Raw genomic sequence first — 25484 nt, 5'->3', positions numbered from 1 at the left:
AGAAAAAAAAACAAGAAACACTGAACACATGAATAGAAGTTCCTTTAAAAGTGAAAGAGCTGTTCAAGTTTATTCAAACAATAAATAAATATAAAACATTTCAAAAGGTAAACATATAAAGTGGTATAAACTGTGTTACTTCAGACAGCAAAATAAACACAAGGCAGCATTCAGAGTACCATATTAAAGGGGTACTCCGGCTGGGGAGGCATTTTTTTCCTGGGACCAGGGATGAGGTGGCTGAGGGAAACAACGTCCACTCACCTCCCCGGTTCCAGCGGCGGGTCCCGCATCACGGCGCCCCGGTCCCCGGTTTCCGGCCGCTTCCTGGTGTCTGACGCGGGCTCGAGATGATACGTGTCAGGTCCGCTCAGCCAGTCAGTGACAGAGGCGGGATTTGAGTGGACTTGAAACGGGTCCCGCCTCCGTCACTGACTGGCTGAGCGGACCTGAGACGTCACGTCTCGGGCCCGCGTCAGACACCAGGAAGCGGCCGGGGACTGGGGTGCCGCGATGCTGGGACTCGCCGCTGGAACCGGGGAGGTGAGTGGACGTCGTTTCCCTCAGCCACCTCATCCCCGGTCCCAGTGAAAAAAAATGCCCCCCCCCGCCGGAGTACCCCTTTAAGGGGATATTCCTATTTCAATTAACATAGTTAATAGTATGATCATGAAGTTAAATATTTTTGCAAATACATTCATTTAAAGGAAATCTGTCAGCTCCTGAGCCCTACGTAAGGTGCTGGCAGTGTGCTGGAGCTCGGAGTCCCCTAGTGAGCAGCTTTTTGGTAATTTTCCATGCAGTGGATTATGCACAATCTCATGTCTCCTATGTAATAAAGAGTCAAAGAGGAGTTGTTTGTGCCGCACTCTGGCACACCTCTGCACTCCTTCCTCCTCCCTCATCTTCATGAATAATCAATGCTGCCTGACCTCCAGCTCGCTCAGCTGGCAGCCAGTTTTTTTGATTGCAGATCAGTCCTCTGTAGGCAGGTTATGTCTGACAGAAACGCTCCGATATAGTTTAATCTCATGGACCCAATGTGTTGGAGCTGTGGTCTAGGGGTAAATCACCTGTCTAAGACCCCTTCAGCAGTCCATTCTCTGGTTCAAATCCCCTGATGGAAATTAAATAGGGTTCTTTAATTTTTTTAATGTATTTTTTTCTCATTGTATAATTTTTAAGGCTGTGTTCATTCTCCGTATTTTTGCTCAGTATTTTAGTCAGTATTTTGCAACCAAAACCAGGAGTGGATTAAAAACACAGAAACTGTTGAAATTGAGTGGATGTTTGCCATTTAATGGCAATTAATTACAGGGTTTTTTTTTAAAACAACGGCCCTTATATGCCATTAAATGACGGCTATCCGCTCAATTTCAACAGTGTGGGAACATAGCTTTTCTGTGTTCTTAATCCATTCCTGGTTTTGGTTGCAAAATACTGGAAAAAAAAAATACTGAGCAAAAATACCGTGTGTGAACAGAGCCTTAAAAATTATACAATTATGAGAAAAAAGACCTCTATTTCATTTCCATCAGGGGATTTGAACCAGAGAATGAACTGCTGGTAGTTCTCTAGACAGGCGAGTTAACCCTAGAGCACAGCTCCAACACATTTGGGTTCAGAGATTCAACTATGTTTTTTTCAGACATAACCTGCCTACAGAGGACTCATTTGCAGTCAGTCACTGGCTGACAGCTGAGCGAGCAGAAGGCCGGGCAGCATTGATTATTCATGAAGATGAGGGAGGAGGAAGGAGTGGAGAGGTGTGCCAGAGTGCGGCACAAACAACTCCTCTTTGACTCTTTATTACATAGAAGACATGAGATATGTCATAGAAGACATGTGCATAATCCGCTGCACGGAAAATTACCAAAAAGGCACTACGCTTACAAGGGGACTGCCAGCTACAGCACACTGTCAGCACCTCAGGTAGGGCCTGGGAGCTGACAGATTCCCTTTAAGCAAACTTGCCTCCTTCTCCTGATATGCTGCTTTTTTCCTCTTATGGTTGACAGCTCATTTTCTAGGTTACCATCCACAGCTCTGTTCTAAAAGCAGTGGTCTGGCTGGTGTGTATATTTAGCCATAGCATGCGTATTTATTTATATATTACACAGTGTATATACACTATATCTCTAAACATCTATATTATTGCTATATATACACACACATCGCCCAGATGACTGGCATGTTGTTCTATTTCTGTACAACCCCTTTCAGTGATGGACTGGAATAGCTTAGGCCCACCAGAGGAAATCATTTTTGTGGCCCAACCTTCAGCCACACTTATCTATGGTAACATAGAGAGTTGCCTATGCATCTAACTACCTCCCCCTCCATCCCTGCTGGGTGCTGGACACATATACACTGTACTCCTCCTCCTATCATCTGCTCATAGTATGAGCAGAGTATGGTAGTAGTAGTACAGTGTAAATGTGTCCAGCACCGAGGAGGGAGGGAGGGGGGAGGTAGTTAGATGCATAGGCACCTCTCTTCCTCCCTGCTCTGTGCCCTCCAAATGAATTGATTGAATACATTTATGGAATACTTTGGGGAGCAAGGACACTTGCTCCCCAAAGTATTCCATAAATATAACATAGTAACATAGGAAATAAGGTTGAAAGAAGACAAGAGTCCATCAGGTTCAACCTAGGGAAATCCTAGACTCTTTACAGGGGAAGAGTATGAGGCGGTGCTAAGACACGCCTCTCCGCAGCTCACCTCGTTGATCCGGAGCCATGGTGCGCCTCGTGCTTACCGGCGTGTGAGAGATGTGGAGGTCGGATCGGATGTGATGGTCACTGGCGTCTTGTGGGACACTGCGCGGGGCTCGGTCTTGGAACGGGCAGAGTCAGAGGCAGCGGTGGCGTGACTGGGTGACCCGGAAGGATAGCATCAGGTGACAGGTTCAGTGGAGCCGAACAAGTTACGTGGAGCGGGCTGTTACGGACACGCCGAGGAGGACGGTCGGCTCGTGTTGGAAGGTCCTTGGAGCTGGGTGAGAGCCGGCTCGGGGCCGACGCTGCGGGACTGCTTGAAGACAGCAGCGGAAGACGGATGTTTTCCTCCCCGTCGGTCAGCCTGAGTCAGCGGTTGGTGAGCTAATAATTTGCCCGGAGTGTCTGCGGATAAGTGCCCAGAGTGACTAAGATGCTATTGCTTCCCCTTCGGAAGCTGGTCTTTTGTTGCGTGGCTGCAGTGGCAGAGTAGACCACGCTTTGGATAACTTGGAAGCAACAGGTTGTGACTGTGGAGCTCCTGCGGGGCACAGTGGCAGTGTGTCGCTGCACGAGCACCCCTAGCCAGGCTGCAGTGAGAGAGCAGCAAATGTCTATGTGACTGAAGCTGCCTGTTGTCTACTGTTCTGCGGGCATTGGGGGGCAGGCAAGGAGGACCCCCGGGGCACTTGATCCATGATAAACTGGTCCTGCCAAGGCTGCAGGTGTTGTCTGAGGATAAAGTACATGAACTAACCTCAAGGACACACTAACCTCGCTGATGATCTAACTAAATTACTATTCACGACCACTGTATGCCAATGACAAGATTTGTATGGGCTAAATCTGGCCCCGGTGTATTTGATCCATGATAAACTGGTCCTGTCAAGGGTGTAGGTGTCCTCTGAGGATAAGGTATATTGGTGTGTGAACTAACCTCAAGGATATACTAACCCCACTGATCGCTGATCTGATGAAGTATGGCATCTCCGCTATGATTCCTATCTGGTTGACATATTTTTTCCAGATGAACTGAGTCTGGGTGGGAACTAACTTGGATGCTTAACTACTTGGAGATAAGTTGGTGTCTACTTGCACATACTTTGAGGATGTACCTAGAGGCATTAATCCAGTCGGTACAATAATTAATTTCGTTTATGAACTTGTTAGGAGCCGATCGACATCTTACTAAACACGCATGCTTGATGAACTAACCCTCTCTCTCTAAGCAGGCGAATGGATCTTTGTTACTAACTCTGCTAATTGTTTTTCTCTCATTTCTACGGATGAACTGAACTGTGGAAGTCTAATACATTGACGAGCTAATAGAGTCGGATTAACTTGTTTATAGGGGTGACTTTTTGATTTACCGACTGATGACAATTGGATGTGGATGAATTTTGTTTATTTACTTTTGTTTTTTTTCCCCTCTCCCTGCCTCTGTTAAATTGTTGCCTGTTTAATCAGTGTGTAATATCGGACCCCGGTATTGGGAGGGGGGGTTAAGTACTGGTTTGTGTGCAAAGGGGTAAATTTACTAATTTTCGGTACTTGGAAGTTGGTTGATTTTAAAGTTTTAGGCTACAGCATGGCCTCAAAGAAGAATAATAAAGGAGGTAGCCCATCACAAGAGGGGAGGAAAAGTCTGGGGAAAATAGAAAAACTGTTTAATTCTCCCACAACAAATAAAGCAAAACCTCTGGGGAGAGGGGGAGCCGAGGCCAAGACAGATAAGGAGGGTGGAAAGGAGGGGGAAGAGAGTCCCCCGGTCTGGCTGGCGGAGGTGTTATCAGCCATTGGGAAATGTAATGATTCTGTGTTGGCCCTCTCTCAGCAGGTGGGTGCTATTGGAGCGGATATTGGCCTGGTGAGAGAAGACCTCAATAAAGTGAGAGAGAGATTTGGGGAGGCTGAGGTCAGAATCAGCTCCCTAGAGGATAATGTTGGTAAAATGCAGGGGGACATTAACTATTTGCTACAGGAGAATACTCGTTTGAAACAGAAAGTGATTGAGTTTGAGGACCGTTCCAGAAGGAACAATGTGCGGGTCATCGGCCTCCCGGAGGGAGTAGAGGGCAAAGAGGCGTTGGTATTTATGCAAAATTGGCTGGGGTCCGCATTGGGGCATGAAGAGCAAGGCTCAAAATATGTGTTGGAAAGGGCTCATAGGGTCCCAGCCAAACCCCCCCCTCCGGGGGGCCATCCGAGGCCGATGTTGCTAAAATTCCTCTCTTTTTTAGATAGAGAGGCGGTACTTAAATTAGCCAGAGGTAAAGGGGAGATTAAATGTAATAATAATAAGGTGTTTTTCTTCCCAGACTACGCCTATGAGACGCAGAAGAAAAGGGCAGAATTTATAAGCGTTAAAAAAAGATTGCAGGAAAAAAGGATTAAATATGCTTTAATTTTTCCGGCCAAATTAAGGGTTCTTTATGATGACAGGGCTTGGTTCTTTCATTCGCCGGCGGAGGCTAGCACATGGCTGGAACAAAAAGGATTGTGATTTTATAGAATATGGATTAAGAGGTAGCTGCGGGTTAATACTCAGGTTAAGGGACCCGGGTTTTCTACGCGGGTCGCAGTGGAGGGGGGGAGGGGGTCTGGGGGTAGGGAGGGGGGAGGGGGGGAGGGATGGGAGTTGAGGGGGATGGGGTGTGGGGTGGGGGGGAGTGGTTTCTTTTCCTTTTTTTTTTTTTTTTTTTTTTTTTTTTTTTTTTTCTTCTTCCTCCTCTTTTTTTTCCTATACTTGAATGGGGACTAAGATCATAGCCTGGAATATTAGGGGGCTGGGAGAACGCAGGAAGAGAGTTGCGATTCTCAGTTATATTAGGAACTATCTGCCCGCCATAGTTTGTTTTAGTGAAACACACCTTATTAAAGAGTCTGAATACAAACTTAACAAACTTTGGTGGTCGGACCAGTATTACTCACATTTTTCAAGTTACTCTAGGGGGGTGGTGGTCCTGGTGCATAAAAAAATTAGTTGGAAGTTATTGAATAAGAAAATCGACATAGAAGGACGTTATATATTTCTGCATTGTGTAATAAATAGCCTGGAGTGTATATTCGCTGCTGTTTATATTCCTCCTCCGTTTGGGGTTCAGGTTTTGGTAGAATTATTTTTATTTTCTAAGAACTATGATGGATGTCCTGTAGTGGTTATGGGGGATTTTAATGGGGTTATGAATGAAGAAATTGATAGAGTAAGAATGTGTGGGGGGTTTTCTCCCCCAGCGGGGTCCCGTTTAGCCGATGTTGTGAGAGAGCATGGGCTGCGGGACATCTGGAGGGAGAGAAACCCCTATAAAAGGGAGTTCACTTGTTGGAACAAAACTAATAATGTAATGTCACGGATTGATTTGGGTTTAGTTACTGGGGATATAGCTAAGAGAGTGATTAATATTAAACACTTAACAAGAAGTTTATCAGATCACGCACCAATTATGTTGGAAATTGACACAGGTAAATCAGTTATTCCACGAAGTATAAGATTGAATTCTCACTGGTTTAGTCTGATTGAAAAATTTGACCTTATAGAGACAGAAATAAAGGAGTTTTGGGAAATTAATGTAGGCACAGCATCTTATCAGGTAGTGTGGGACACTTTAAAAGCGGTGTTAAGGGGTAAATATTTTGGAATTATTTGTAAATTAAGGAAGAAATTTAGGGAAAGGGAGGGGGAGTTAAGGAAGGTAGTGGGTAAAACGGAGGAGGAATATATCAAGGATAGCTCCTTGGTTAATAGGGAAAAGTTAGAACAAAGTCAGGAGGAGTTGAATACATTTTTACTCAAGAAGGCAGAAAGTCGTCTTGCATTTCAGGGCAGAGAGCGGTATCTAGGGTCGGGGCTCCCAAATAAGATGCTAATGGCAGTAGTGAAAGCCCAGAAGGGAAAAAGGGATATACAGGCAGTTAGAACTCCACAAGGTAGCATAGTGAACTGTACAGAGGACATATTGAGACAGTTTAGGGTTCATTACGAAGCAGTTTATAGTTCTGAATATAAACAAATGCCGCAAGAGTTAGCAGGTTTTCTTGGGGAAATGGAACTGCCAAGGTTGTCCGAAGAGCAGATGAAGTTGTTAGATGAGGATGTCACGCTTGAAGAGATATCTGAGGCCCTGGATTCGTCCCCTAAGAGCTCTGCTCCAGGGAATGATGGAATTCCATACGAGCTGTATAGGAAGCACCGGGATTGTATGCTCCCTATGTTGTTGGAAGTATTTAATGCCTCCATGGATGACGGTCTTCTCCCGTCATCCATGGAGGAGGCATTGATCACACTGATCCTCAAACCAGGAAAGGATGAGTTGGAGGTGGAGTCTTATCGTCCTATTTCTTTAATGAATGTGGACGCGAAGATTCTAGCCAAAGTGTTGGCGAATAGGGTACAGAAGGTGGTGTGTGATTTAGTACATGAGGATCAGTGTGGCTTTATCCCGGGTCGAATGGCCAAGTTCAATACTAGGAGGCTATATGAAAATATCCAGTTAGTAGAGAGTACGAGTTCCCACTCCATCCTGTCCTTGGATGCCACTAAGGCGTTCGACAGGGTGGAGTGGGAGTACTTGTGGGGGGTATTGAATAAGTTTGGTTTTGGTCCCCGTTTTGTGTCATGGGTTAGGTTATTATATAGGAAACCCAGGGCGGCAGTGGTGGTTAATAACGTGGTGTCAGATTTTTTTTTATTGGCACGAGGTACCAGGCAGGGTTGCCCTCTCTCCCCTCTCCTCTTCGCCCTGAGCATTGAGCCCTTGGCATATCTGGTGAGAGCAGATGATGGTATTGAGGGTTTTGGGGCGGGGGGGAGAGGGGACAAGGTCTCCCTGTATGCTGACGATATTTTGTTTTTTCTGAAAGACCCAAATATTGCAGTCCCGAGAGTTATAGATTTGGTAGAGAGGGTGGGTAAATTCTCCGGCCTTAAAATAAATTGGGGAAAGTCAATCCTGATGCCCTTGGGGGTTAATAAGCAATTTCTTTTTCCCCTCTTTAACAGTTTTGGGGGAGGGAGGAGATTTCAGATACTTGGGTATAAGGGTGTCGAGAGAGATTAAAGAGTTTAATGATCTTAATACAAGGTTGGTTATAGAGGAGGTGGAGAGAAAGTGTAAGATCTGGCAGAAGTTATGCCTCTCCAGAATGGATAGGATAGTGTTGTTTCGAACAGTATGTCTTCCTAAGTTCCTTTATATTTTTGGTACAGCCCCTATATGGATTTCAGAGAAAAGTCTAAAACGTATTGGTATTATTATTAATTCTTTAATATGGGGGAGAAAGAGGGCTAGATTAAAATTGGAAGTACTGTGTCAGCTGAAAAATAGAGGTGGTCTCGGATTCCCAGACTTAAAAAAATATTTTCTTGCTTCCCAACTCTTTTGGCTAGGGAAAAAGAATCAAACGAACTTTTTTCGGTGTGTTGGGGAGGGAACACGGGATGGTTCATGTACTATATTCGAGTTTCTAGATGGAGAGTATTGGAGATCTGGAAGTAGAAGGGACTGGCCCATGGTTCAAGCACTTGGTAAAACATGGATGGAGTTAAAGAAGTTGCTGAAATTGAATGCAGTTTTTGAATTCACTCCAATATGGGAGAATAATAGATTTGAGGAGTTGAGGAAGTTGGGAGTGATAAAGAGTTTGGAGAGAAAAGGTATCAGGACCATGGGTGATGTTCTTTATAGAGGCCAGGTTAAAGAGTGGGAAAAGGTTAGGGCAGAGTTTGAGCTTCCTGAGACTTTGTGGTTTGACTATCTTAGACTTCGGGTGGTCTTATCCAAAGCCTCAATTCCTAAAAAGGTGTTGTTTGACTTTGATTTTTTTGTTGAGCATCTTATGAAACAGACAATAGAGAAAAAGTTGATATCGATCTTATATGCTCAGTTAAAGAGGAGGGAGGAGGTTAATTTTAGAAGTAAGGGGAAATGGGAAGAAGACGTGGGGAAGCTGACGGACAATCAGTGGAGTAGAATTTATGAGGGGATAAATCTGGCCTCTAGGTCAGGGAATCATAGATTAGTACAGTTCAATATTGTGCATAGGATTTACTTTACACCGGTACTTCTAAAGAAAATTAAAAAATGGCCCAATAGTAACTGTCCCAGATGTAATATGGCAGAGGCAGACCTTATCCACATGTTTTGGTCTTGTAATAAGATTCAGGGGTATTGGAGGGAGGTATATGGGGAAATTGAAAAGAAAATGAACATGGAAATACCCTATACACCAGGTTTGGCTATTTTAGGGGATTATACGGGCCTAAAGATTGGTAGAGAGAGCCGGAGAAAGATACTGAGGTTATTATTTTTGGCACGTCTGATGATCACACGGAACTGGATTGCCATGGTCCCACCCAATAAAGAGATGTGGAAGGGGTGTGTTAGAAAACTGGAGGGCTATTTATAGGGGGGATGTTGAAGAAGGTGTGTTTCTGTTCTTGTTGTGTTATTAGTTTTTTTTTTTTTTTTTTTTTTTTTTGTTGTTGTTTGTCTTGCTGTTCTTCTCTACTCCATGGGGGGTGGGAGGGTTTGGGGGGGGGGGAGGTATTGGGGGAAGGGGGGGGGGGGTTGGTTGTTTCTTTCTTTTTTTTTTTTTTTTTTTTTTTTGATACGATAAGGGATAAGGGTCTGTGTTTTTTATGTGAATTGTTGTATCTTGGAATTGAAAATTATAATAAAAATTTATAAATAAAAAAAAAAAACCTAGGGAAATCCTACTGTGTTGATCCAGGAAAGGCAAAAACCCCTATGAGGCAGACGACAATCGCCCCACCACAGGAAGAAAACTTCCTCCCGACTCCAATGGCAACCAGAACAATCCCTGGATCAACAATCCCTGGATCAATGTATCTCCAGAAATCTAATGCCCATAACTTGTAATATTATATTGTTCAAGAAAAGCATCAAGGCCTCCCTTAAACTTATTTAATGAATCTGCCATGACGGCAACATGTGGCAGAGAGTTCCAAAGTCTTACCGCTCGTACAGTAAAGAACCTGCGTCGATGCTGATGATGAAATCTTCTTTCCTCTAGATGTAGAGGATGCCCCCTTGTCATGGTTACAGACCTAGGAGTAAAAAGACCACTACAAAGATCTCTGTACTGTCCATTCATATATTTGTACATTGTGATCAGATCGCTCCTAAGACGTCTTTTTTCTAGCGTAGATAACCTGTCTTGGTACTGTAACCCACCCATGTATTCAATCAAAAACATACTGTACATTACATTTTTACATACACATCAATTGAATCCAGAGAGTGTCCAGCAGGGGGCGCACTATATATAGAAGTCAATGGCACTCATTGACTTTTAGATTATTGAGCGCCACCTGCTGGTTCGTGACTTGACGGTTTTGGGCAGAATTCTAACACTCCATGATCTGCTAAATTAAGGGAAATAGCAGTATATGTGCATTTCCCATAATTAATGTACATTAGAAATTTGTCTAACTTTCCATAAGTAATAACATATTAAAAAATACTTTTAACCGGAGTTGTCTTTTAAATACAATAGTCATACAGCTACTAAATAACACCATTATATAAAGAGCAAATGTTATCACAATACATATTACTTCTACACTGTTACTGATCAAATCTTGTATACCGATACCAATATTACCAATAATACCAGTATACAAGAAGGAAATATCATTACTATGAATATTACCAACATACTGTTACCCACTAAATCCAGTAAACTAAGACCAATACTACTGCTAACACCAATGTGCAAGAATGAAATATCATCAACATATTACTACCATACTGATACTGACCAATTCCAGTAAACCAGGACTAGTAATGCCAAGAGTACAAGTTTACAAGGGAAAAATATTACTATAAAATATTGGCTAATACCGCCACACACTGACCAATGCCACTACTCTGCTACTGAAAAAAATCTACTGTACAAAGATCAATACTACCTCATACAGTGACCATATAGAGGCATACACCAGCTCTATACAGGCTCTGCACACCATATAAGTGATTGCAGTGCAGTTATATCCAGTGACTGACAGTTAGCATCTTCTTAAATGACTCACTCCTGGCGTATTCTCTGAGTGAATCACTCAACTCCAGATCTGTATTGGCCTTTCTGTGCCATCATATAGTGTGTGGGCCCACCTATGTGGCCCTATATCATGTTAGGCCCCTTTTAAGTCCCCATATAGTATAAGGCCCCTCTGTGCAGCACTCATATAGTATTAGGCCCCAGAATTCAGCTCCCATATGGTATTATGCCCCCTGGTACAACTCCCCTATATTATCAGGCCTCTGTAGTATTAGGCCTCTCTGTGCAGCTTCCATATAGTATTAGGTCTCACTGTACATCCCCTATGTAGTAAATGGCCCCCTCTGTGAAGTCTTCATATAGCAAATGCCCCCCTCTGTGCAGCTCCCATATGGTAAATGGCCCACTCTGTACGGTCCCCTTATAGTCATAGCCCTCATGTGTATTTCTCACACTAGATGCCCCCCTTCTGTGAAGTCTTTAAATAGCAGATGCCCTCCTATGTGCAGCCACATATTATATATGGCCCCCTCTGTGCAGTTTCTATTTAGTAGAGGGCCCCCTATGTAGTCCCCTTAAAGTAGATGGGCCCCCTGTGTAGTCCCCCTATAGTAGATGGCCCCCTGTGTGGTCTCTCTATATCAGATGGACAGCCCACATAACTAGATGAAAAGAAAAGACAAACTCACCTCACACTCGTTAACCGTTGCTACTGCTTTCCTGGCATGCAGTCCTCTCGTCTGTCTTCCAGGACAGGAAGTGTATTAGAGACGCTGCCTGTGCCGAAGGTTGCAGCCTCTTTGCAGTGCTCCTTCAATTGTGTGTGCATCTGATTGGCGCACAAACAGAGCAGCGCTTCCTATGCTACGGTGGGCCAATGACACTTGCCATCCAGCAGTTTATGATCAGATGTGGGCAGTTTGGACAGCTACTGTTTATACTGTATCCAAGGAAACTACATAAACAACTAGCTAATGATACTATGTATGGACTGAAAATAGCAAGACCAAAAAAAATGAATGTCAGTAAAAGTGCAATGAAAATGAGCCATTTCTTTGCATCTGTTTTACAGGCTGTGCATGACCACAATAGTGATGGTAAGTAGATGAATTTTATTCATATAATCTTTGTTTTTACTTCTGTATTAAGATTGTAACTTTAAATATTTATTCAGGTAAATTCCAGATACTTGGACATTTTATTTCGAAAGCTTGCAGTTTAGTGGCGGACACATCAATCAGTCCTTTTATCAAACAGGAGGTAATGGTTTAGTGTTTATTAATGTCTCTAGCAGTATATAGTCTCAGTTCTGTTACTGGAATTGAAATATACAATGTGCAGCCAGTGACAAAATATTATTACTGTCAAGGAATTTGTGCTAGAAGTGTCATACTGGAATATCTAGGCTCTGTTGTGATCACCCATATATTGGGAGGTGTTTCGCAATGTATACTTTTGGCATACAATGGAATACATGAGGTCATTTGCCAAATTGTAAACAAATGCATAGGGATAGGAAAGTCTGAATAGCTGCAAGCTGGAATTTCTCCTCTCTCCCCTTCCATGCTTCATTGAAACCTGTAAGCTGAGTCCCAAGCAGGTTCAGGCATGGTAGAAGGGAGTAAGGAGATGTTTAAGATTGCTGTAGTTTAGGAGCTCAGGAAAGCCTTTTTGATTCTACTATATATTAATGGGAATCTGTCAGCACTGATCTGGGCCCCACCCCTGAGGTGCTGACAGTGTGCTGTAGATGACAGTCCCCAAGTGAGCATCCTGCTTTTTGGAAATTTGTCAGTGCAGTGGATTATGCACAATCTGGGGTGTCCTATTGTAACGAAGAGTCAAAGACAAGTTGTGCCTCACCCTTTGTGCCCCACTCTAGCACTCCTCACCACTCCTTCCTCTTCTTCATGAATAATCAATGCTGCCCAGCCTCCTCCTCACTCATGCTGTCAGTTAGTATCTGCCAACAGAAGACTGCAATCAGACTGAAATCATTGATAAACCTCCTAGCCTGTGTTGGAGCTGTGGTCTAGGGGTAAATCGCCTGCCTAGAGACCACCAACAGTTTGTTTTGTGTGATTCAATTCTCCTGATGGAAAGGAAAGATATATATATTTTTTCTTATTATTGTATAATTTTTAAAAGTGCAAAGAATTCTCAATCAGGTCCAAATTAGTTTTCAAATTAAATGTTTTAATATAATGATGGGGATCAATGAAAACTAAATATATAGTTATTTATTTATTTTTTGTTTTCCTCATCATTGTATTAAAAAACTAAACTAATTTTGCCCTGATTGGGCATTCTTTGCACTTTTAAAAATTATACAATAATAAGAAAAAAAAACTATATCTCATTTATATCCAGGGAATCGAACCAAAGAAAACAAATGTGGCTGGTCGACAGGTGATTTACCCGTAGACCATACCTGCAAAACAGACTATATCTTTTTTCAGATCAGTCCTCTCTTGGCAGATACTGACTGACAGCTGAGCAAGCAGGTCGGGCAGTATTGATTTTTCATGAAAAAGAGGGAGTAGGAAGCAGTGGTGAGGAGTGCTAGACTGTGGCACAAACGCTGAGGCACAACTCCTCATTGTCTCTTCATTACAGTAGGAGACCAGAGATTGTACATAATCCACCTCACGGACAAGTTACCAAATGGCGGCATGCTCACAAGGGGACTGACAATTACAGCAAACTATCAGCACCTCAGGTAGAGCCTGGGTGCTGACAGATTGCTTTTAAAATAATTTTTGTGCATTCTATAATTATAGACAGGTGTCTCCCTGACCTAACAGCTGTCTAACAGTGTCCGCAGTTTGAAATGTGACTTGCAACTAACATATTCCCTTTAATCAGAATTATTTTTTTTAACATTATAGTCACAGGACGTGGAAGCATATCCTGTGACTACTACAATAACTAAAAAAGGATTCTAGTTAAAGTATTATGAGTGTCATGGATTTCTACTTACTTTGTGGATTACAGTTAAGAAAGGCAATACAGGCACACACCACAATGACAGAAGCCATAAAGACATTTTCTTGGTCCCACTTAGGTTAATGGGAGACTATAGCTGTGTTGTGCAAATGTGCAGATTGTGAACATAGCCTAACATGATAGATTGCTTCATTTTTCTGTGAAGTAATGCTGTATTTCAGAATCTTATTTTCTCGCAGGTTGTGCGTAAGCTGAATCTAATGCTGAACACAATTCCACGAGATATCAAGAAAAAACTGATCTTCACTAAAGAAATGATGGCTACTATGTAAGTATATAGAAAGCAATAAATAGCCCCTGTCTCTCATTTTAGTGCCAAAAGACGGATGTTTATTGATAATAATAGCCGCAAATAATGATCAATAGGCGCCCCGCTTTTGGCACTAAAATAGCAGCCACCTAGAAAGATCGCCTCTATATCCCTATTGAGGGAACGTGGTCTAATCATTTATCTTTGACAAAAAAACCATGGAAAGACATTACACACTGAGCACTCACTGTAAGTGAGCACCCATTTGCTGCTTATTTTACAGATAGGAGTTAGTTGGCTTACCATTCCTTTCAATTAATTGCCTCTTAAGATGACATCATGAAAAATGAGTCTACAGGTTTTTTTTATCAGCAAACGTGACAACTCTAATAATTATATAAAAATGTTGTCAATTATACAAAAAATGTAAAGAGCAAAAAGGTATACAGTGCAATGCGTTTGTTTAATAACATAAGTCAATCATACAGCAGCATTCATTTTTTTAGCATCTGTTTAACAGATAAGAATTTGTTTTTCTATAAAGTATATAAACATATATGTTACGCATGAATGCAAATGCAGTGTGAACTTAGCGTAAATCTGGCACCTATTTACTATTTCAAACCACTGTATCAAGCCACAGTAATGCTATGTTCACACTACGTAAATCTACGGCCGTAGTTCTCGCCGCAGAACCACAGCCGTAGATTTGCGGTGTGGACACAGCCTCAGTTTCAATGGGATCCGGGCGGATCCCATGAGGCGCCGCAAAAAAACTGACAGGTCCATTATTTGCGGCCCCAGAGGGACCTGTCAGTTCACACAGTGAAGCGAGCGGCTCCGGCCGCTTGCTTCACTGTGCGCACGCATCAGAGCTTCCCGGGCGGATAGATCATCCGGCCGGTACAAGTACCGGCCGTGATGATCCAGGCTGGGACCGGCTGTTCCGTGACCTGGCTGGGGTCACGGAAAGGCCGGATGTTCACGTAATGTGAACATAGCCTTAAACAGCATTTAGTGACCTTATATAGGTGATGCTTTTATATATGCTGTCTGAGCTGTTTTTGAGTTATAAAAAAAACTTTTATGGAGGCCCATAGTGTCTAAGAGGCATCGTCTGGAGCCCGCAGTGACATTGGGCTGCAACTTCTCTAACTTGGAACGTCACCCAATCTCCCCATTTGATTGACATACAGTCTATTTAATTCCTGCACATGGGCATTTAATTGTTATTGAATTGCATGCCGATGAGTCTTTAAGGTCAGTTTATAACCTTACAGACGACAGACGTTAACTACCATTGACCACACTTGCATCGGCATTACTCAGGGCTTGGCACCATCAGCCTCTCCCTGTGTATCAATTAAACAAGGAGACTGAGTGATGTTGCAGGGGAAAGGTGCTGCAAGCCGAGGGCAGAGAGGACTCCTTGGCACCCCATAGAAGATGATTGCTAAATGACATATAAATTGTAGCTGTCATTTAAATCTCACTTTTCAAAAATCAGTATCAATAGTACAAGCGATTTTAAGAAACTATGTAATAGGTTTAATTAAGCAAAAGCGTTTCTTTTTGTACTCAAAAAGCTGTTTGCCCCCCCCCCCCCCCCCACACACACACACACACACACTTCAGAAGAAGAAGGATTTCTCTGTCCATTATGGTTTATGGAGGAGGGAGGGGCCGAGTGGGGTGATGGAGCTTGGAGTGGAGCCCTGCACAGTAAATTACCATGCAAACATATCTCATATCTTGTTTGTCCCCAAACAATTTAGCTGCTTCTCTCCTCTTCCTGTATACTCATCCCCTTCGGCCCCTCCCCCCTCCAAAGGTTATAATGGACTCAGCAAACCCGTCTTCACTTTGCTCCGTTGTAATGAAGATGGCTTTGCCTGATAATGTAGTAGTAAGTATGCTCTCAAGTCTGTATTAAAGTGTAATTGTCATATTGTATAGATGTGTTCTCAGTACATTAAAAATAAGTGATAGATAGATAGATAGATAGATAGATAGATAGATAGATAGATAGAGGGTTTTACACAAATATAAGTGAATTTAAGTTTATTTGTATAAAACCCTCTGATCTATAGTTATGTCACCTTTTTTTTTTTTTTTTTTTTTTTTGCAGAAATCAATAGTCCAGGCAATTTTAAGAAACTTTGTAATTGGGTTTATTAGCCAAACATGGCATTATCTGCATTTAAAAAGCCTTTTCCTAGGTCCCCCTCCCTCCTCTTTTCCATCCACTGCAAAAAATCAGGAAATTGTGACTTGTTACATCAGACATACCCAGTCTGGTCTATAGAGAGGGGAGAGGGGAGGGGGGAGGAGGGAGTTAGCCACAGCAGAAAGCAGATAACAGAGGATTACAGGCACGGAGCTGGGTGAACGCTGTAATCAGAGCTCAGAGAGGTCAGTGCTGACTGTCAGAGGAGATAAAGGGTGAGGTATTTGTAGATTAACTCTTTGTTGTCCTGTTTTGGTCTTTTATTTAGCTCTCTCCATAGGAGAACAATGAAGACGGGGGAAGAGCTTCAAACTGCTTTTTCATTATAAAAATGCATTTTTCGGCTAATAAACCCAATTACAAAGTTTCTTAAAATCGCCTGTAATATTTATTTGTGCAAAAAAAAAAATTCATGACAGTGACACTTTAATGTATTGAGAACACATCTATACACTATGACAATTACATTTAAATACAGACTTCCTACTTACTACTATATTCTTCTATGGTCGCGGGGCGCTGAGACAGTAGTGCACTTGAAGTAGGTATACCTATATTCACAACCAGGACCCATTAGTGGGGTGAAGTAAACTCATTCCTAATTTTGCCTAATAATGCAAAGATAAGAAATGTGGCGGGGGTGGGGGGGGCTGGGAAAAAGCTTTGTCAGGACAGAAAGAGGCTTTTTGCCTAATAAAACCTATACAGAGTTTCATAAAATTGCTTGTACTGTTGATTTCTGCAGAAAAATGTAAATAATAGTTACACTTTAACGTAAGTGCAGAAAAATGTAAATAATAGTTACACTTTAACGTAAGTGCGTTAAAACTAAGTGACAGATGGACTTTGCATGTCATATTGTGATTTAACTACTGTTATTATACTTTGCAGGTCAGCTATGGGTAAACACATTTTAGATGCAGGCGGTAAGATTATTTTTATTTTCTTTCGTGTCTTCACGTTGTTGTGTCAGTTTAAATCTGCTTAAAGGGAACCTGTCACCCCCCGTGCCGTGGTGACAGGCTCCCGACCCCCCGTTAGAGCCCCCTATACTCACCTAATCCCGCCGGGTCCCGCTTCTGGAGGTGGTCGGGTGATGAAGATCTCAGCCGCTGAAACCCGGCGCGCGCGCTGACAGATGAGTCCAACACCCATAGAGAATGACGGAGCGCTGGACTCTCCTGTCATTCTCTATGGGCGTTGGACTCATCTCTCAGCGCGCGCGCCGGGCTGCAGCGGCTGATATCTCCGTGACCCGACCGGATCCAGAAGCGGGACCCGGCAGGATTAGGTGAGTATAGGGGGCTCTAACGGGGGGTCGGGAGCCTGTCACCCCGCCACGGGGGGTGACAGGTTCCCTTTAATTTTATTGATTTTAATAGTGATGCATTTATAGAGGGGTATTCCAGTAAAACCTTTTTTATGTTTGCTGGGGCTGGTGTAAAAGTGTGTGGGGGAGTAATATTTACTTACCCTGATCCCCCACAGCTTCCTTTGCAGCTTCTTTGTGTCCCCTTGAAATTCTTCCTGTCCTATTGATTCAGTGGGATCTCTCAATCTGCAATCCGCCCAAAGAATTGACATGTCAATTTTTTGGGCGGGATTGTAATTGCACTAGAGAATTCCCATTGAATCAATAGGACGGGCAAAACGTACTGTATTCCACTTGAAAATCCTCACCTATTTCGTAGTTTACACATACTCTTACATCTACTCAGCAACATATTAAAAAAGTAGTTTTATTGCAATACCCTTTGAATATTGTGAAGATATCAAAGACACTGTGGTGAAATTCACATCTGCATAAACTGCTTATACTGTAGATATTAGGATTATACTTGGGCATTTTAACAATTCCTTTGCTTCAACCTACTTCATGCACTCTACTGTCACCCTAGTTTTCCTCTGTGCTGTTATTGGTACAATAAGTTACAGACAGTGTCACTAAGGCGGGGCTTAGCATTGTTGAACCATCTTCCTTTTGGCCCAAGGCAGGGAGAAGGCACTTAACAGATGTTAAGCCCCGCCCTAGTGACACGTGTCTGTAACTGATGGGGCCAATAATAGCACATAGGAAAACTGGAGTGACAGTATTAACTGAAAAAAACATACACATAGACAAGAGTATTTGGTCTCAGGTCTTAAATTCAGGTGTTTCATTCAGGCCTATTGCCATAGTTGTACAAAATCCAGCCCCTACCAATGCTGTCTGCCTTTACAAACATTTGTGGACCACTGGATCATTGTAAAGAGATCCCTGATACCAGAGTGGGCTCGTAATAGGAACCACTGTTGCAACAAGTCAGTTTGTGAACTGTCTCCCCATTAGATCTTTGACCATCAGCTGTCATTTGTATGATTGAGAAGTTTAAGCATTTGGGAACCACAGCAACTCAACTATGGAAGTGGAAAAGAAATAAAGTTACATAGCGGGGTCACCAAGTTCTGAGTCTGGGTTTGGTCAAAGCCAGGAGAATCGGCCTGACTTTATTGTGCCAGCTGTAAAGTTTGGTGCTATGGGGTTGTTTTTAGGGGTCAGTCTAAATTCTATGAAGGGAAATATTAATGTTTACAATGGAGAATTGTATTTTTCCAACTTTGGGAACAATTTGGTTCCTGAAAGTGTAATGTTTAAGTGTGCCAGTCATTTTGTCCATTTAGTGTACATGCACATAGGGCAATCAGGGCAAACTGTTTAGTCCCTCATCTAGTTTTTATGTGTTTCTTGTGAATAAAGGATTTTTAAGAGATGATTGCATCTGTAGCTTTTAATCCCTTAGTGACCGCCATGCTGCCTTTTCACGGCGGCCACTAATGGGCTTTATTCCGATGCGTACGCCTTTTAACGGCGGGCGCATCCGAATAAATTACCGCCCGGCGGTGGCTGCAGGACGGGGGATCAGGGGTCAGTGTGACCGCTGACACCCTCCTGTAACTGCCCGGAGCGGATTCTCCGCACCGGGCAGTTTAACCCGTTAAATGCCGCTGTCAAACCATGACAGCGGCATCTAACGGGTCCCGGAGGATCCCGGACGGCGCCGTGGGTCACTTACATAATCACGATGTCCCGAGGCGCCGTCAGGTCCTCCGATGTCTCCATGGTGATCCCGGGGTCCTAATGAAGGCCCCTGGGGTCACCATGGAGATGCCTCATGCTGACAGGGGTGGCTGTGGCTATCGCCTGTCAGCATGAGGCATGATACAATACATTGCAGTACATCAGGTACTGCAATGTATTGTATCAGTGATCTAAGTATTTTACACTAGTGTACAGTAATGTACACTAGTGTAAAAGTAAAAAAAAGTGAAAAAAAAGGTGCACCAAACACAACACAGCCCCCCCAGCCCCCCCCCCCCCCAATAATAAGGATGCATTACATTCCCTATACCCAATAAAACGTGACATAAAAGTGATCAAAAACACAAATCCTATACATATTTGGTATCGCCACGTCCGTAACGACCCAATCTAGAAAACTATATCAATAACTATATCGCATGACACACGCTGTAAAAAAAAATATAAAAAACAGTACCAGAATAGCTGTATTTTATCAATCCACTTTAGAAAATATGTCATAAAAGAGATCAAAAAGTCATATACATATAAAACTTGGTATCAATAGAAACTACAGATCTTCCCGCAAAAAATAAGCCCCAAACCAGCTCTGTCGCAGAAAAGATAAGAACGCTATGGATCTTGCAATGCGGCGACAGTTTTTGTGGGTTTTTGCTAGGAAGATAGTTTCTATTGCGCCAAAGTGATAATAGTTAAAAAAAAACCTATACAAATGTGGTATCGCCGTAACCGTAGTGACCCAGAGAATACATGTATTATGTTATTAGTGACCGCCGATACAGATTTTTACGGCGATCACTAATGGGCTCTATTCTGCTGCCATCAGCTCTTTATGGCGATGGTGCAGAATAGTGCAGCAGCGCTGGTAATGCCCGCAGCCCCCTCCTCTCAGCTATCGGAGGTAGCTGAAGGGTTGGGGCAGAGTGTGGGCTTAGTCCCGGCCAGTCCCCTCACCGGCAATCGCCGTTATTACCAGTATAATGGCGGCCACCGGTAACAGACATTGCCAGCGCAGCTGAACGCTTTCATCTCTTCTCACTGTGAATCCACGGTGAGAGGAGATGAGAACATGTCCCCCCCATTCCCAGAATTAACCCTAGTGACCTGGTCACTGACCCTCCCCTCCCTGGGCGGCCATCTGATCCAAGATGGCCGCCGCCATCACTGTGAACAGACTGTTCACAGTGATGGAATTTCTAAAAATGATCAAAGCTCCATTCTCTCTACCACCAGAGGTGGCAGAGAGCATGGGGCAATGATCGGGGACCACCCGGTGTGGTCCCAGTACAAGCGATCAGCGGTATATACTATATACCACTGATCGCTTGTTCCAAATGGTGCCGGCACTTTTTTACCCGTCACCAAAGTCAAGTGCCCTGGATTACCCGTAACCACCCTGGATTACCTGTAACCACCCCAGATTACCCGTAACCACCCCAGATTTACCCGTAACCACCTCAGATTGCCCATCACCACCCCAGATTGCCCGTAACCATCGCAGACAGCCCGTAACCATCGCAGACAGCCCGTAACCATCGCAGACAGCCTGTAACCACCACAGATTGCCACAGACTGCCCGTAGCTACCCCAAATTGCCTGTCACCACCCCAGATTGCTCGCAACCTCCCCAGATTGCCCGTCGCCTCCCCAGATTGCCCGTCGCCACCCTTCTGAGCCCTGCTGTGTGCCCATACAGTGGTTTATGCCCACATATGGGGTACCATTGTACTCAGGAGAACCTCCGTTACAAATATTGGGGTGCGTTTTCTCCCCTGTTCCTAGTGAAATTTAAAAATTTCAAACTAAACAAACATGTTATTGGAAAAATTCTGTTTTTTCTTTTTTACTGTCTAGTTTTGAATACTTTCCTCCAATACCTGTGGGGTCAAAATGCTCACCACACCCCACGATGAATTCTTTGAGGGGTGTACTTTCCGAAATGGGGTGACTTTTGGTGGGGGGGGGTTCTATTCTGCAGACATTGCAGGGGCTCTGCAAACGCACCTGGCGCTCAGAAACTTCTTCAGAAAAATCATGCACTTAAAATGCTAATTGGCGCTCCCTTCCTTCTGAGACCTGCTGTGTGCCCATACAGTGGTTTACGCCCACATTTGGGATACCGTTCTACTCAGGAGAACCTGCGTTACATATATTGGGGTGCTTTTTTTCCCCTGTTCCTCGTGAAATTAAGAAATTTTAAACTAAACATACATTATATGGGAAAAATTCTATTTTTTCATTTTTACTGTCTTCTTTTGAATACTTTCCTCTAATACCTGTGGGGTCAAAATGGTCACCACACCCCAAGATGTATTCTTTGAGGGGTGTACTTTTCAAAATGGGGTGACTTTTGGGGGGGTTCTATTCTGCTGGCACTACAGGGGCTCTGCAAACGCACCTGGCGCTCAGAAACTTCTTTAGCAAAATCTGACTTGGAAATGCTAATAGGTGCTCTTTCCCTTCTGAGCCCCGCTGTGTGCCCATACAGTGGTTTATGCCCACATATGGGGTACTGTTGTACTCAGGAGAACCTGCGTTACAAAATTTGGGGTGCATTTTCTCTCATGTTTATTATGAAAATGAGATACTTTAATCTTAACAAATATATTATTGGAAAATTTCTATTTTCCATTTTTTTCCGGCCTAATTGTGAATACTTTCCTCCAGCCCTTGTAGGGTTAAAATGCTCATTATACCCCTAGATTAATTCTTTAAGGTATCTAGTTTCCAAAATAGGGTCACTTATGGGGGTTTCCAGTATACAAGCCTCCTAAATCAACTTAAAAAACGGGACCCTAAAAAAAAATCAGTTTTGGAAATTTTATGAAAATTTCATAATTTGCTGATACATTTCTATGCCCCATAACACCCTAAAAAAGTGAAATATGTTTACGAAATGAAGCCAGAATAAAGAGGACATATTGATAATGTGACTTACTAACTAATTTATGTGATATGACTTTCTTTTTTTTAGAAGCAAAGAATTTCAAAGTTCGTAAAATGCAAATTTTTCATGATATTTTGATGTTTTTCACAAAAAACTCACAAGACAGTGACCAAATTTTACCACTAACATAAAGTACCATATGTTAGGAAAAAACAATCTCAGAATCGCTAGCATACGTTAAAGCATCACTGAGCTATAAGCGCATAAAGTAAGACAGGTCAGATTTTGAAAAAGGAGCCTGGTCATTAAGGTCCAAATAGGCTTGGTCCCTAAGGGGTTAACATATATATGATAATTTATGTTATAGATTATGATTTACAAGTGGCCATTACAGAAGCTTTGTGCAGAATGACCTCAGAGGCTCAACGCAGAGAGCTGGCAAGCCAGTGGTTTCCAATGGAGTTCATCACTGCTGCCTTCAAGGAGATAAAGGACTCAGATTTTGAAACTGTATGTATTAATGCAGATTTATAGATGCCACATAACTATTTAGTACTATGAAGCTAATTATTTGCAATTGCTGTTTATTCAGGATTGTAGAAAATTCCTTAATCTGGTGAATGGCATGCTGGGTGATAAACAAAGGTAACTGTGTTATTATTATTGTTTATTGAAAACAAATTGTTATCTGGTTGATGTAGATCTAAGAAGAAGCAAAAACACTTGTGGCATTAAAAATTTAATGTATTAGGGCCCTAATGGGACGATTATCATGCGAAAAATTGTTATATTGTTCAAATTTAAACGATAATCAGGCAACGATCAGAAAATCGTTCATGTGCCGTTAATTTACATCTGAACCTAAAATCGTTGTTAATCGTTCGCTGTAATTCCACATTCCTTTGCTCAAGTTTCGCATTTCTTTTTACTAATCATTGAGTGTAATTGCACATTGTTCATTGTTTTGCTGGGATCAGATGGAGTAAACATCGTAGTAACGTCCGTAACTAATGACTATCGTTCTGTGTAATATGTTAAACGATTTCAGGTTATCGATAAACAATCTTGCTTGCGATTGTTAATCGTTAAAAATTGCTCTGTGTAATAGGACCCTTAGCTTCCATTTACACAGAAAGATTATTTGACAGATAATGTGCCAAAGATTTGAAGCCAAACCCAGGAACAGACTATAAAGGAAAGCCGGAGATTTCTCCTCTTTTCAAATCCATTCCTGGGTTTGGCTTCAAATCTTTGGCAAATAATCTGTCGGATAATTTTTCTGTGTAAATGGACCCTTAAGGCCCTATTCCACGAGACGATTGTCGTCCGTTACTGCTGATAATCGTCCTGTGGAATAGAAGGCAACGATCAGCCGACATTGTTCATGTTGGCTGATCGTTGTGTTGTTTGTCCTTCAAACTTGTTGAAAGACAAACGACTCATACAGCAACGATCTGCTGCCGTCGCTCCGTGGACCGTAGACCGCTGCTGTATGCTATGGGCTGTACCCCCGCCCCCCCTGGACTCACCTGCTCGCTGCTGCCGCATGGAACAGCGAGTCTGCCCGTGGAATAGGGGCTTTAGACTTGAATAGCTGGTGGATAGGAAAATGAAGTGCAGTGGTTTTCTTTATGTGAAGTGTTACCCGGCAGCTATTTAAGTCTGATATATTCCTTCTTTCAAGAGTTCCTATCATGATGTATGCTGACCCAATTGGTGTGAAATATATTTTAATGCTGAATGTTTGGGTGTCCATGGATACAACCACGCCAGGTTGGTATTGTGCACAAGCCCTACTGAATCAGAGTAGGGCTTGCGCACAGTACTGACGTGGCATGGTCGTCTCTATGGATACCCTAACAATTGGTAGGGCCAACATACATCATGAGTGGTACTCTAATGCCACAAGTATTTTTGCTTTATCTCATTACTGTTGTTAGCGGCATGGTACTCACCTTATAGGTATCCCACTACAATCAACTTGGTGCTTTTATGTGCGCTATAATATTCAAGCTGTCCTAATAATCAGTTCTCTTACTTTATATGTTTATAGAGTTTTTACTTATCCCTGTATCTCTGCACATTCGGATTGTCATCAGGTCAGTAGTCAATGTGTATGTTTGTTTAAAAGGACACAAGTTTCAATCTTGTCTTACCTTCAAGTCTTACTTGACTTTACTGTACAGTTGAATGGCATCTAATGGGGCCTTGGAGGAAAATATTTGGGCAGACCATAGGCCCTAGTGTTCTCTAGGGATGAGCGAACTTTTTAAAAGTTTGGTTCGATCCGGCAAACTTTCGTGAAGTTCTGACTCCTACGAACCGAACCTAAAACGAACCTTGCTAATAGTGATGAGCAAAAAGGAAAATATTCGATATGCGTACGCATATCTCCTGATATTCAAATATTCAATCCCATTAAAGTCTATAGGAACAAGTATTCGATTATTGAAAAACATCTATTCGACCACTTGGAGGTCACCAAGTTCACAATGACACCTCAGGAAATGATGCCAACACCACTGGAATGCAACTGGGACAGCAGGGGGAAGCATCTAACATCCCAAATTCGCCGGTAATAAAGTCACAAGTCGATGTTATACAGGTGAATTACCTGGTTATTAGAGATGAGTGAATAGTGAAATATTCGTTTGGATTGGATTAGATTCACATAGCTCCCGATATTCGAATATCGAATCCCATTATAGTCTATGGGAGAAAAATCCTTCGGACCTGGAAATCAATATTCGACGAATTGTAGATCACCAAGTGCACAATGAAACCTCAGGAAATTATGCCAACACCTCTGGATGCATATGGGACAGGAGTGAAAGCATGCATGGATGCCTCTGAGACTGCCTAATCGCACCATTACGCCAAATTCTGGGCAACAGCATGGCAGTGATCACACAGTTGTCACGGCCGCGGCGGCGTCCCGTGTTCCGGGCCGCCGCCGCGACCTCCCCCTGCCCCATGCAGCTGCCGGGGTCCTTGTGCAGGGACCCGGCGCTGCTGCTAGTTCGGCCCCTGGGGGCGCCTCACCTCTCCTCCGCTCCTGTCTCTCACTGTGCCGGCCGTCGCGCGCGTCCCCGCCTCCTCGGGCGCGCGCGCGCCGGCTGTCTCAGAGTTAAAGGGGCAGTGCGCTCCTAATTGGTCCATGTGTCAATCACTCCCCTATAAGTTCCAGCTCTGCCCCCTTCCAGGTGTTGGAGCCTCTACATGCTTCCCATAGCGTTTGGCCCAGCTCCCTGTTGTTCCTGATCCCTATCCACTACCTGGTCCCTAGTCCCTGTTCC

At 43.1% G+C, this 25484-nt stretch overlaps 1 protein-coding gene across 4 annotated transcripts in view; it reads left to right on the top strand.

Annotated features, from left to right (window-relative positions):
- SYCP2 (synaptonemal complex protein 2) overlaps positions 1–25484 on the top strand; it is a 123312-nt gene that overhangs the window by 9757 nt on the left and 88071 nt on the right. For all 4 annotated transcript variants that reach the window (XM_069953413.1, XM_069953415.1, XM_069953414.1 and 1 more), the window contains exons 6-12: positions 11812–11836; positions 11914–11999; positions 13925–14013; positions 17114–17148; positions 22556–22698; positions 22781–22833; positions 24242–24287. In XM_069953413.1, the coding sequence (XP_069809514.1) occupies positions 11812–11836; positions 11914–11999; positions 13925–14013; positions 17114–17148; positions 22556–22698; positions 22781–22833; positions 24242–24287 (477 nt within the window). The remainder of the gene's footprint in view (positions 1–11811; positions 11837–11913; positions 12000–13924; positions 14014–17113; positions 17149–22555; positions 22699–22780; positions 22834–24241; positions 24288–25484) is intronic.

The sequence above is a fragment of the Dendropsophus ebraccatus genome, chromosome 14, assembly GCF_027789765.1.
Source record: "Dendropsophus ebraccatus isolate aDenEbr1 chromosome 14, aDenEbr1.pat, whole genome shotgun sequence".
Classification (NCBI taxonomy): Eukaryota; Metazoa; Chordata; class Amphibia; order Anura; family Hylidae; genus Dendropsophus; species Dendropsophus ebraccatus.
This window is presented reverse-complemented; position numbering and strand designations above follow the sequence as displayed.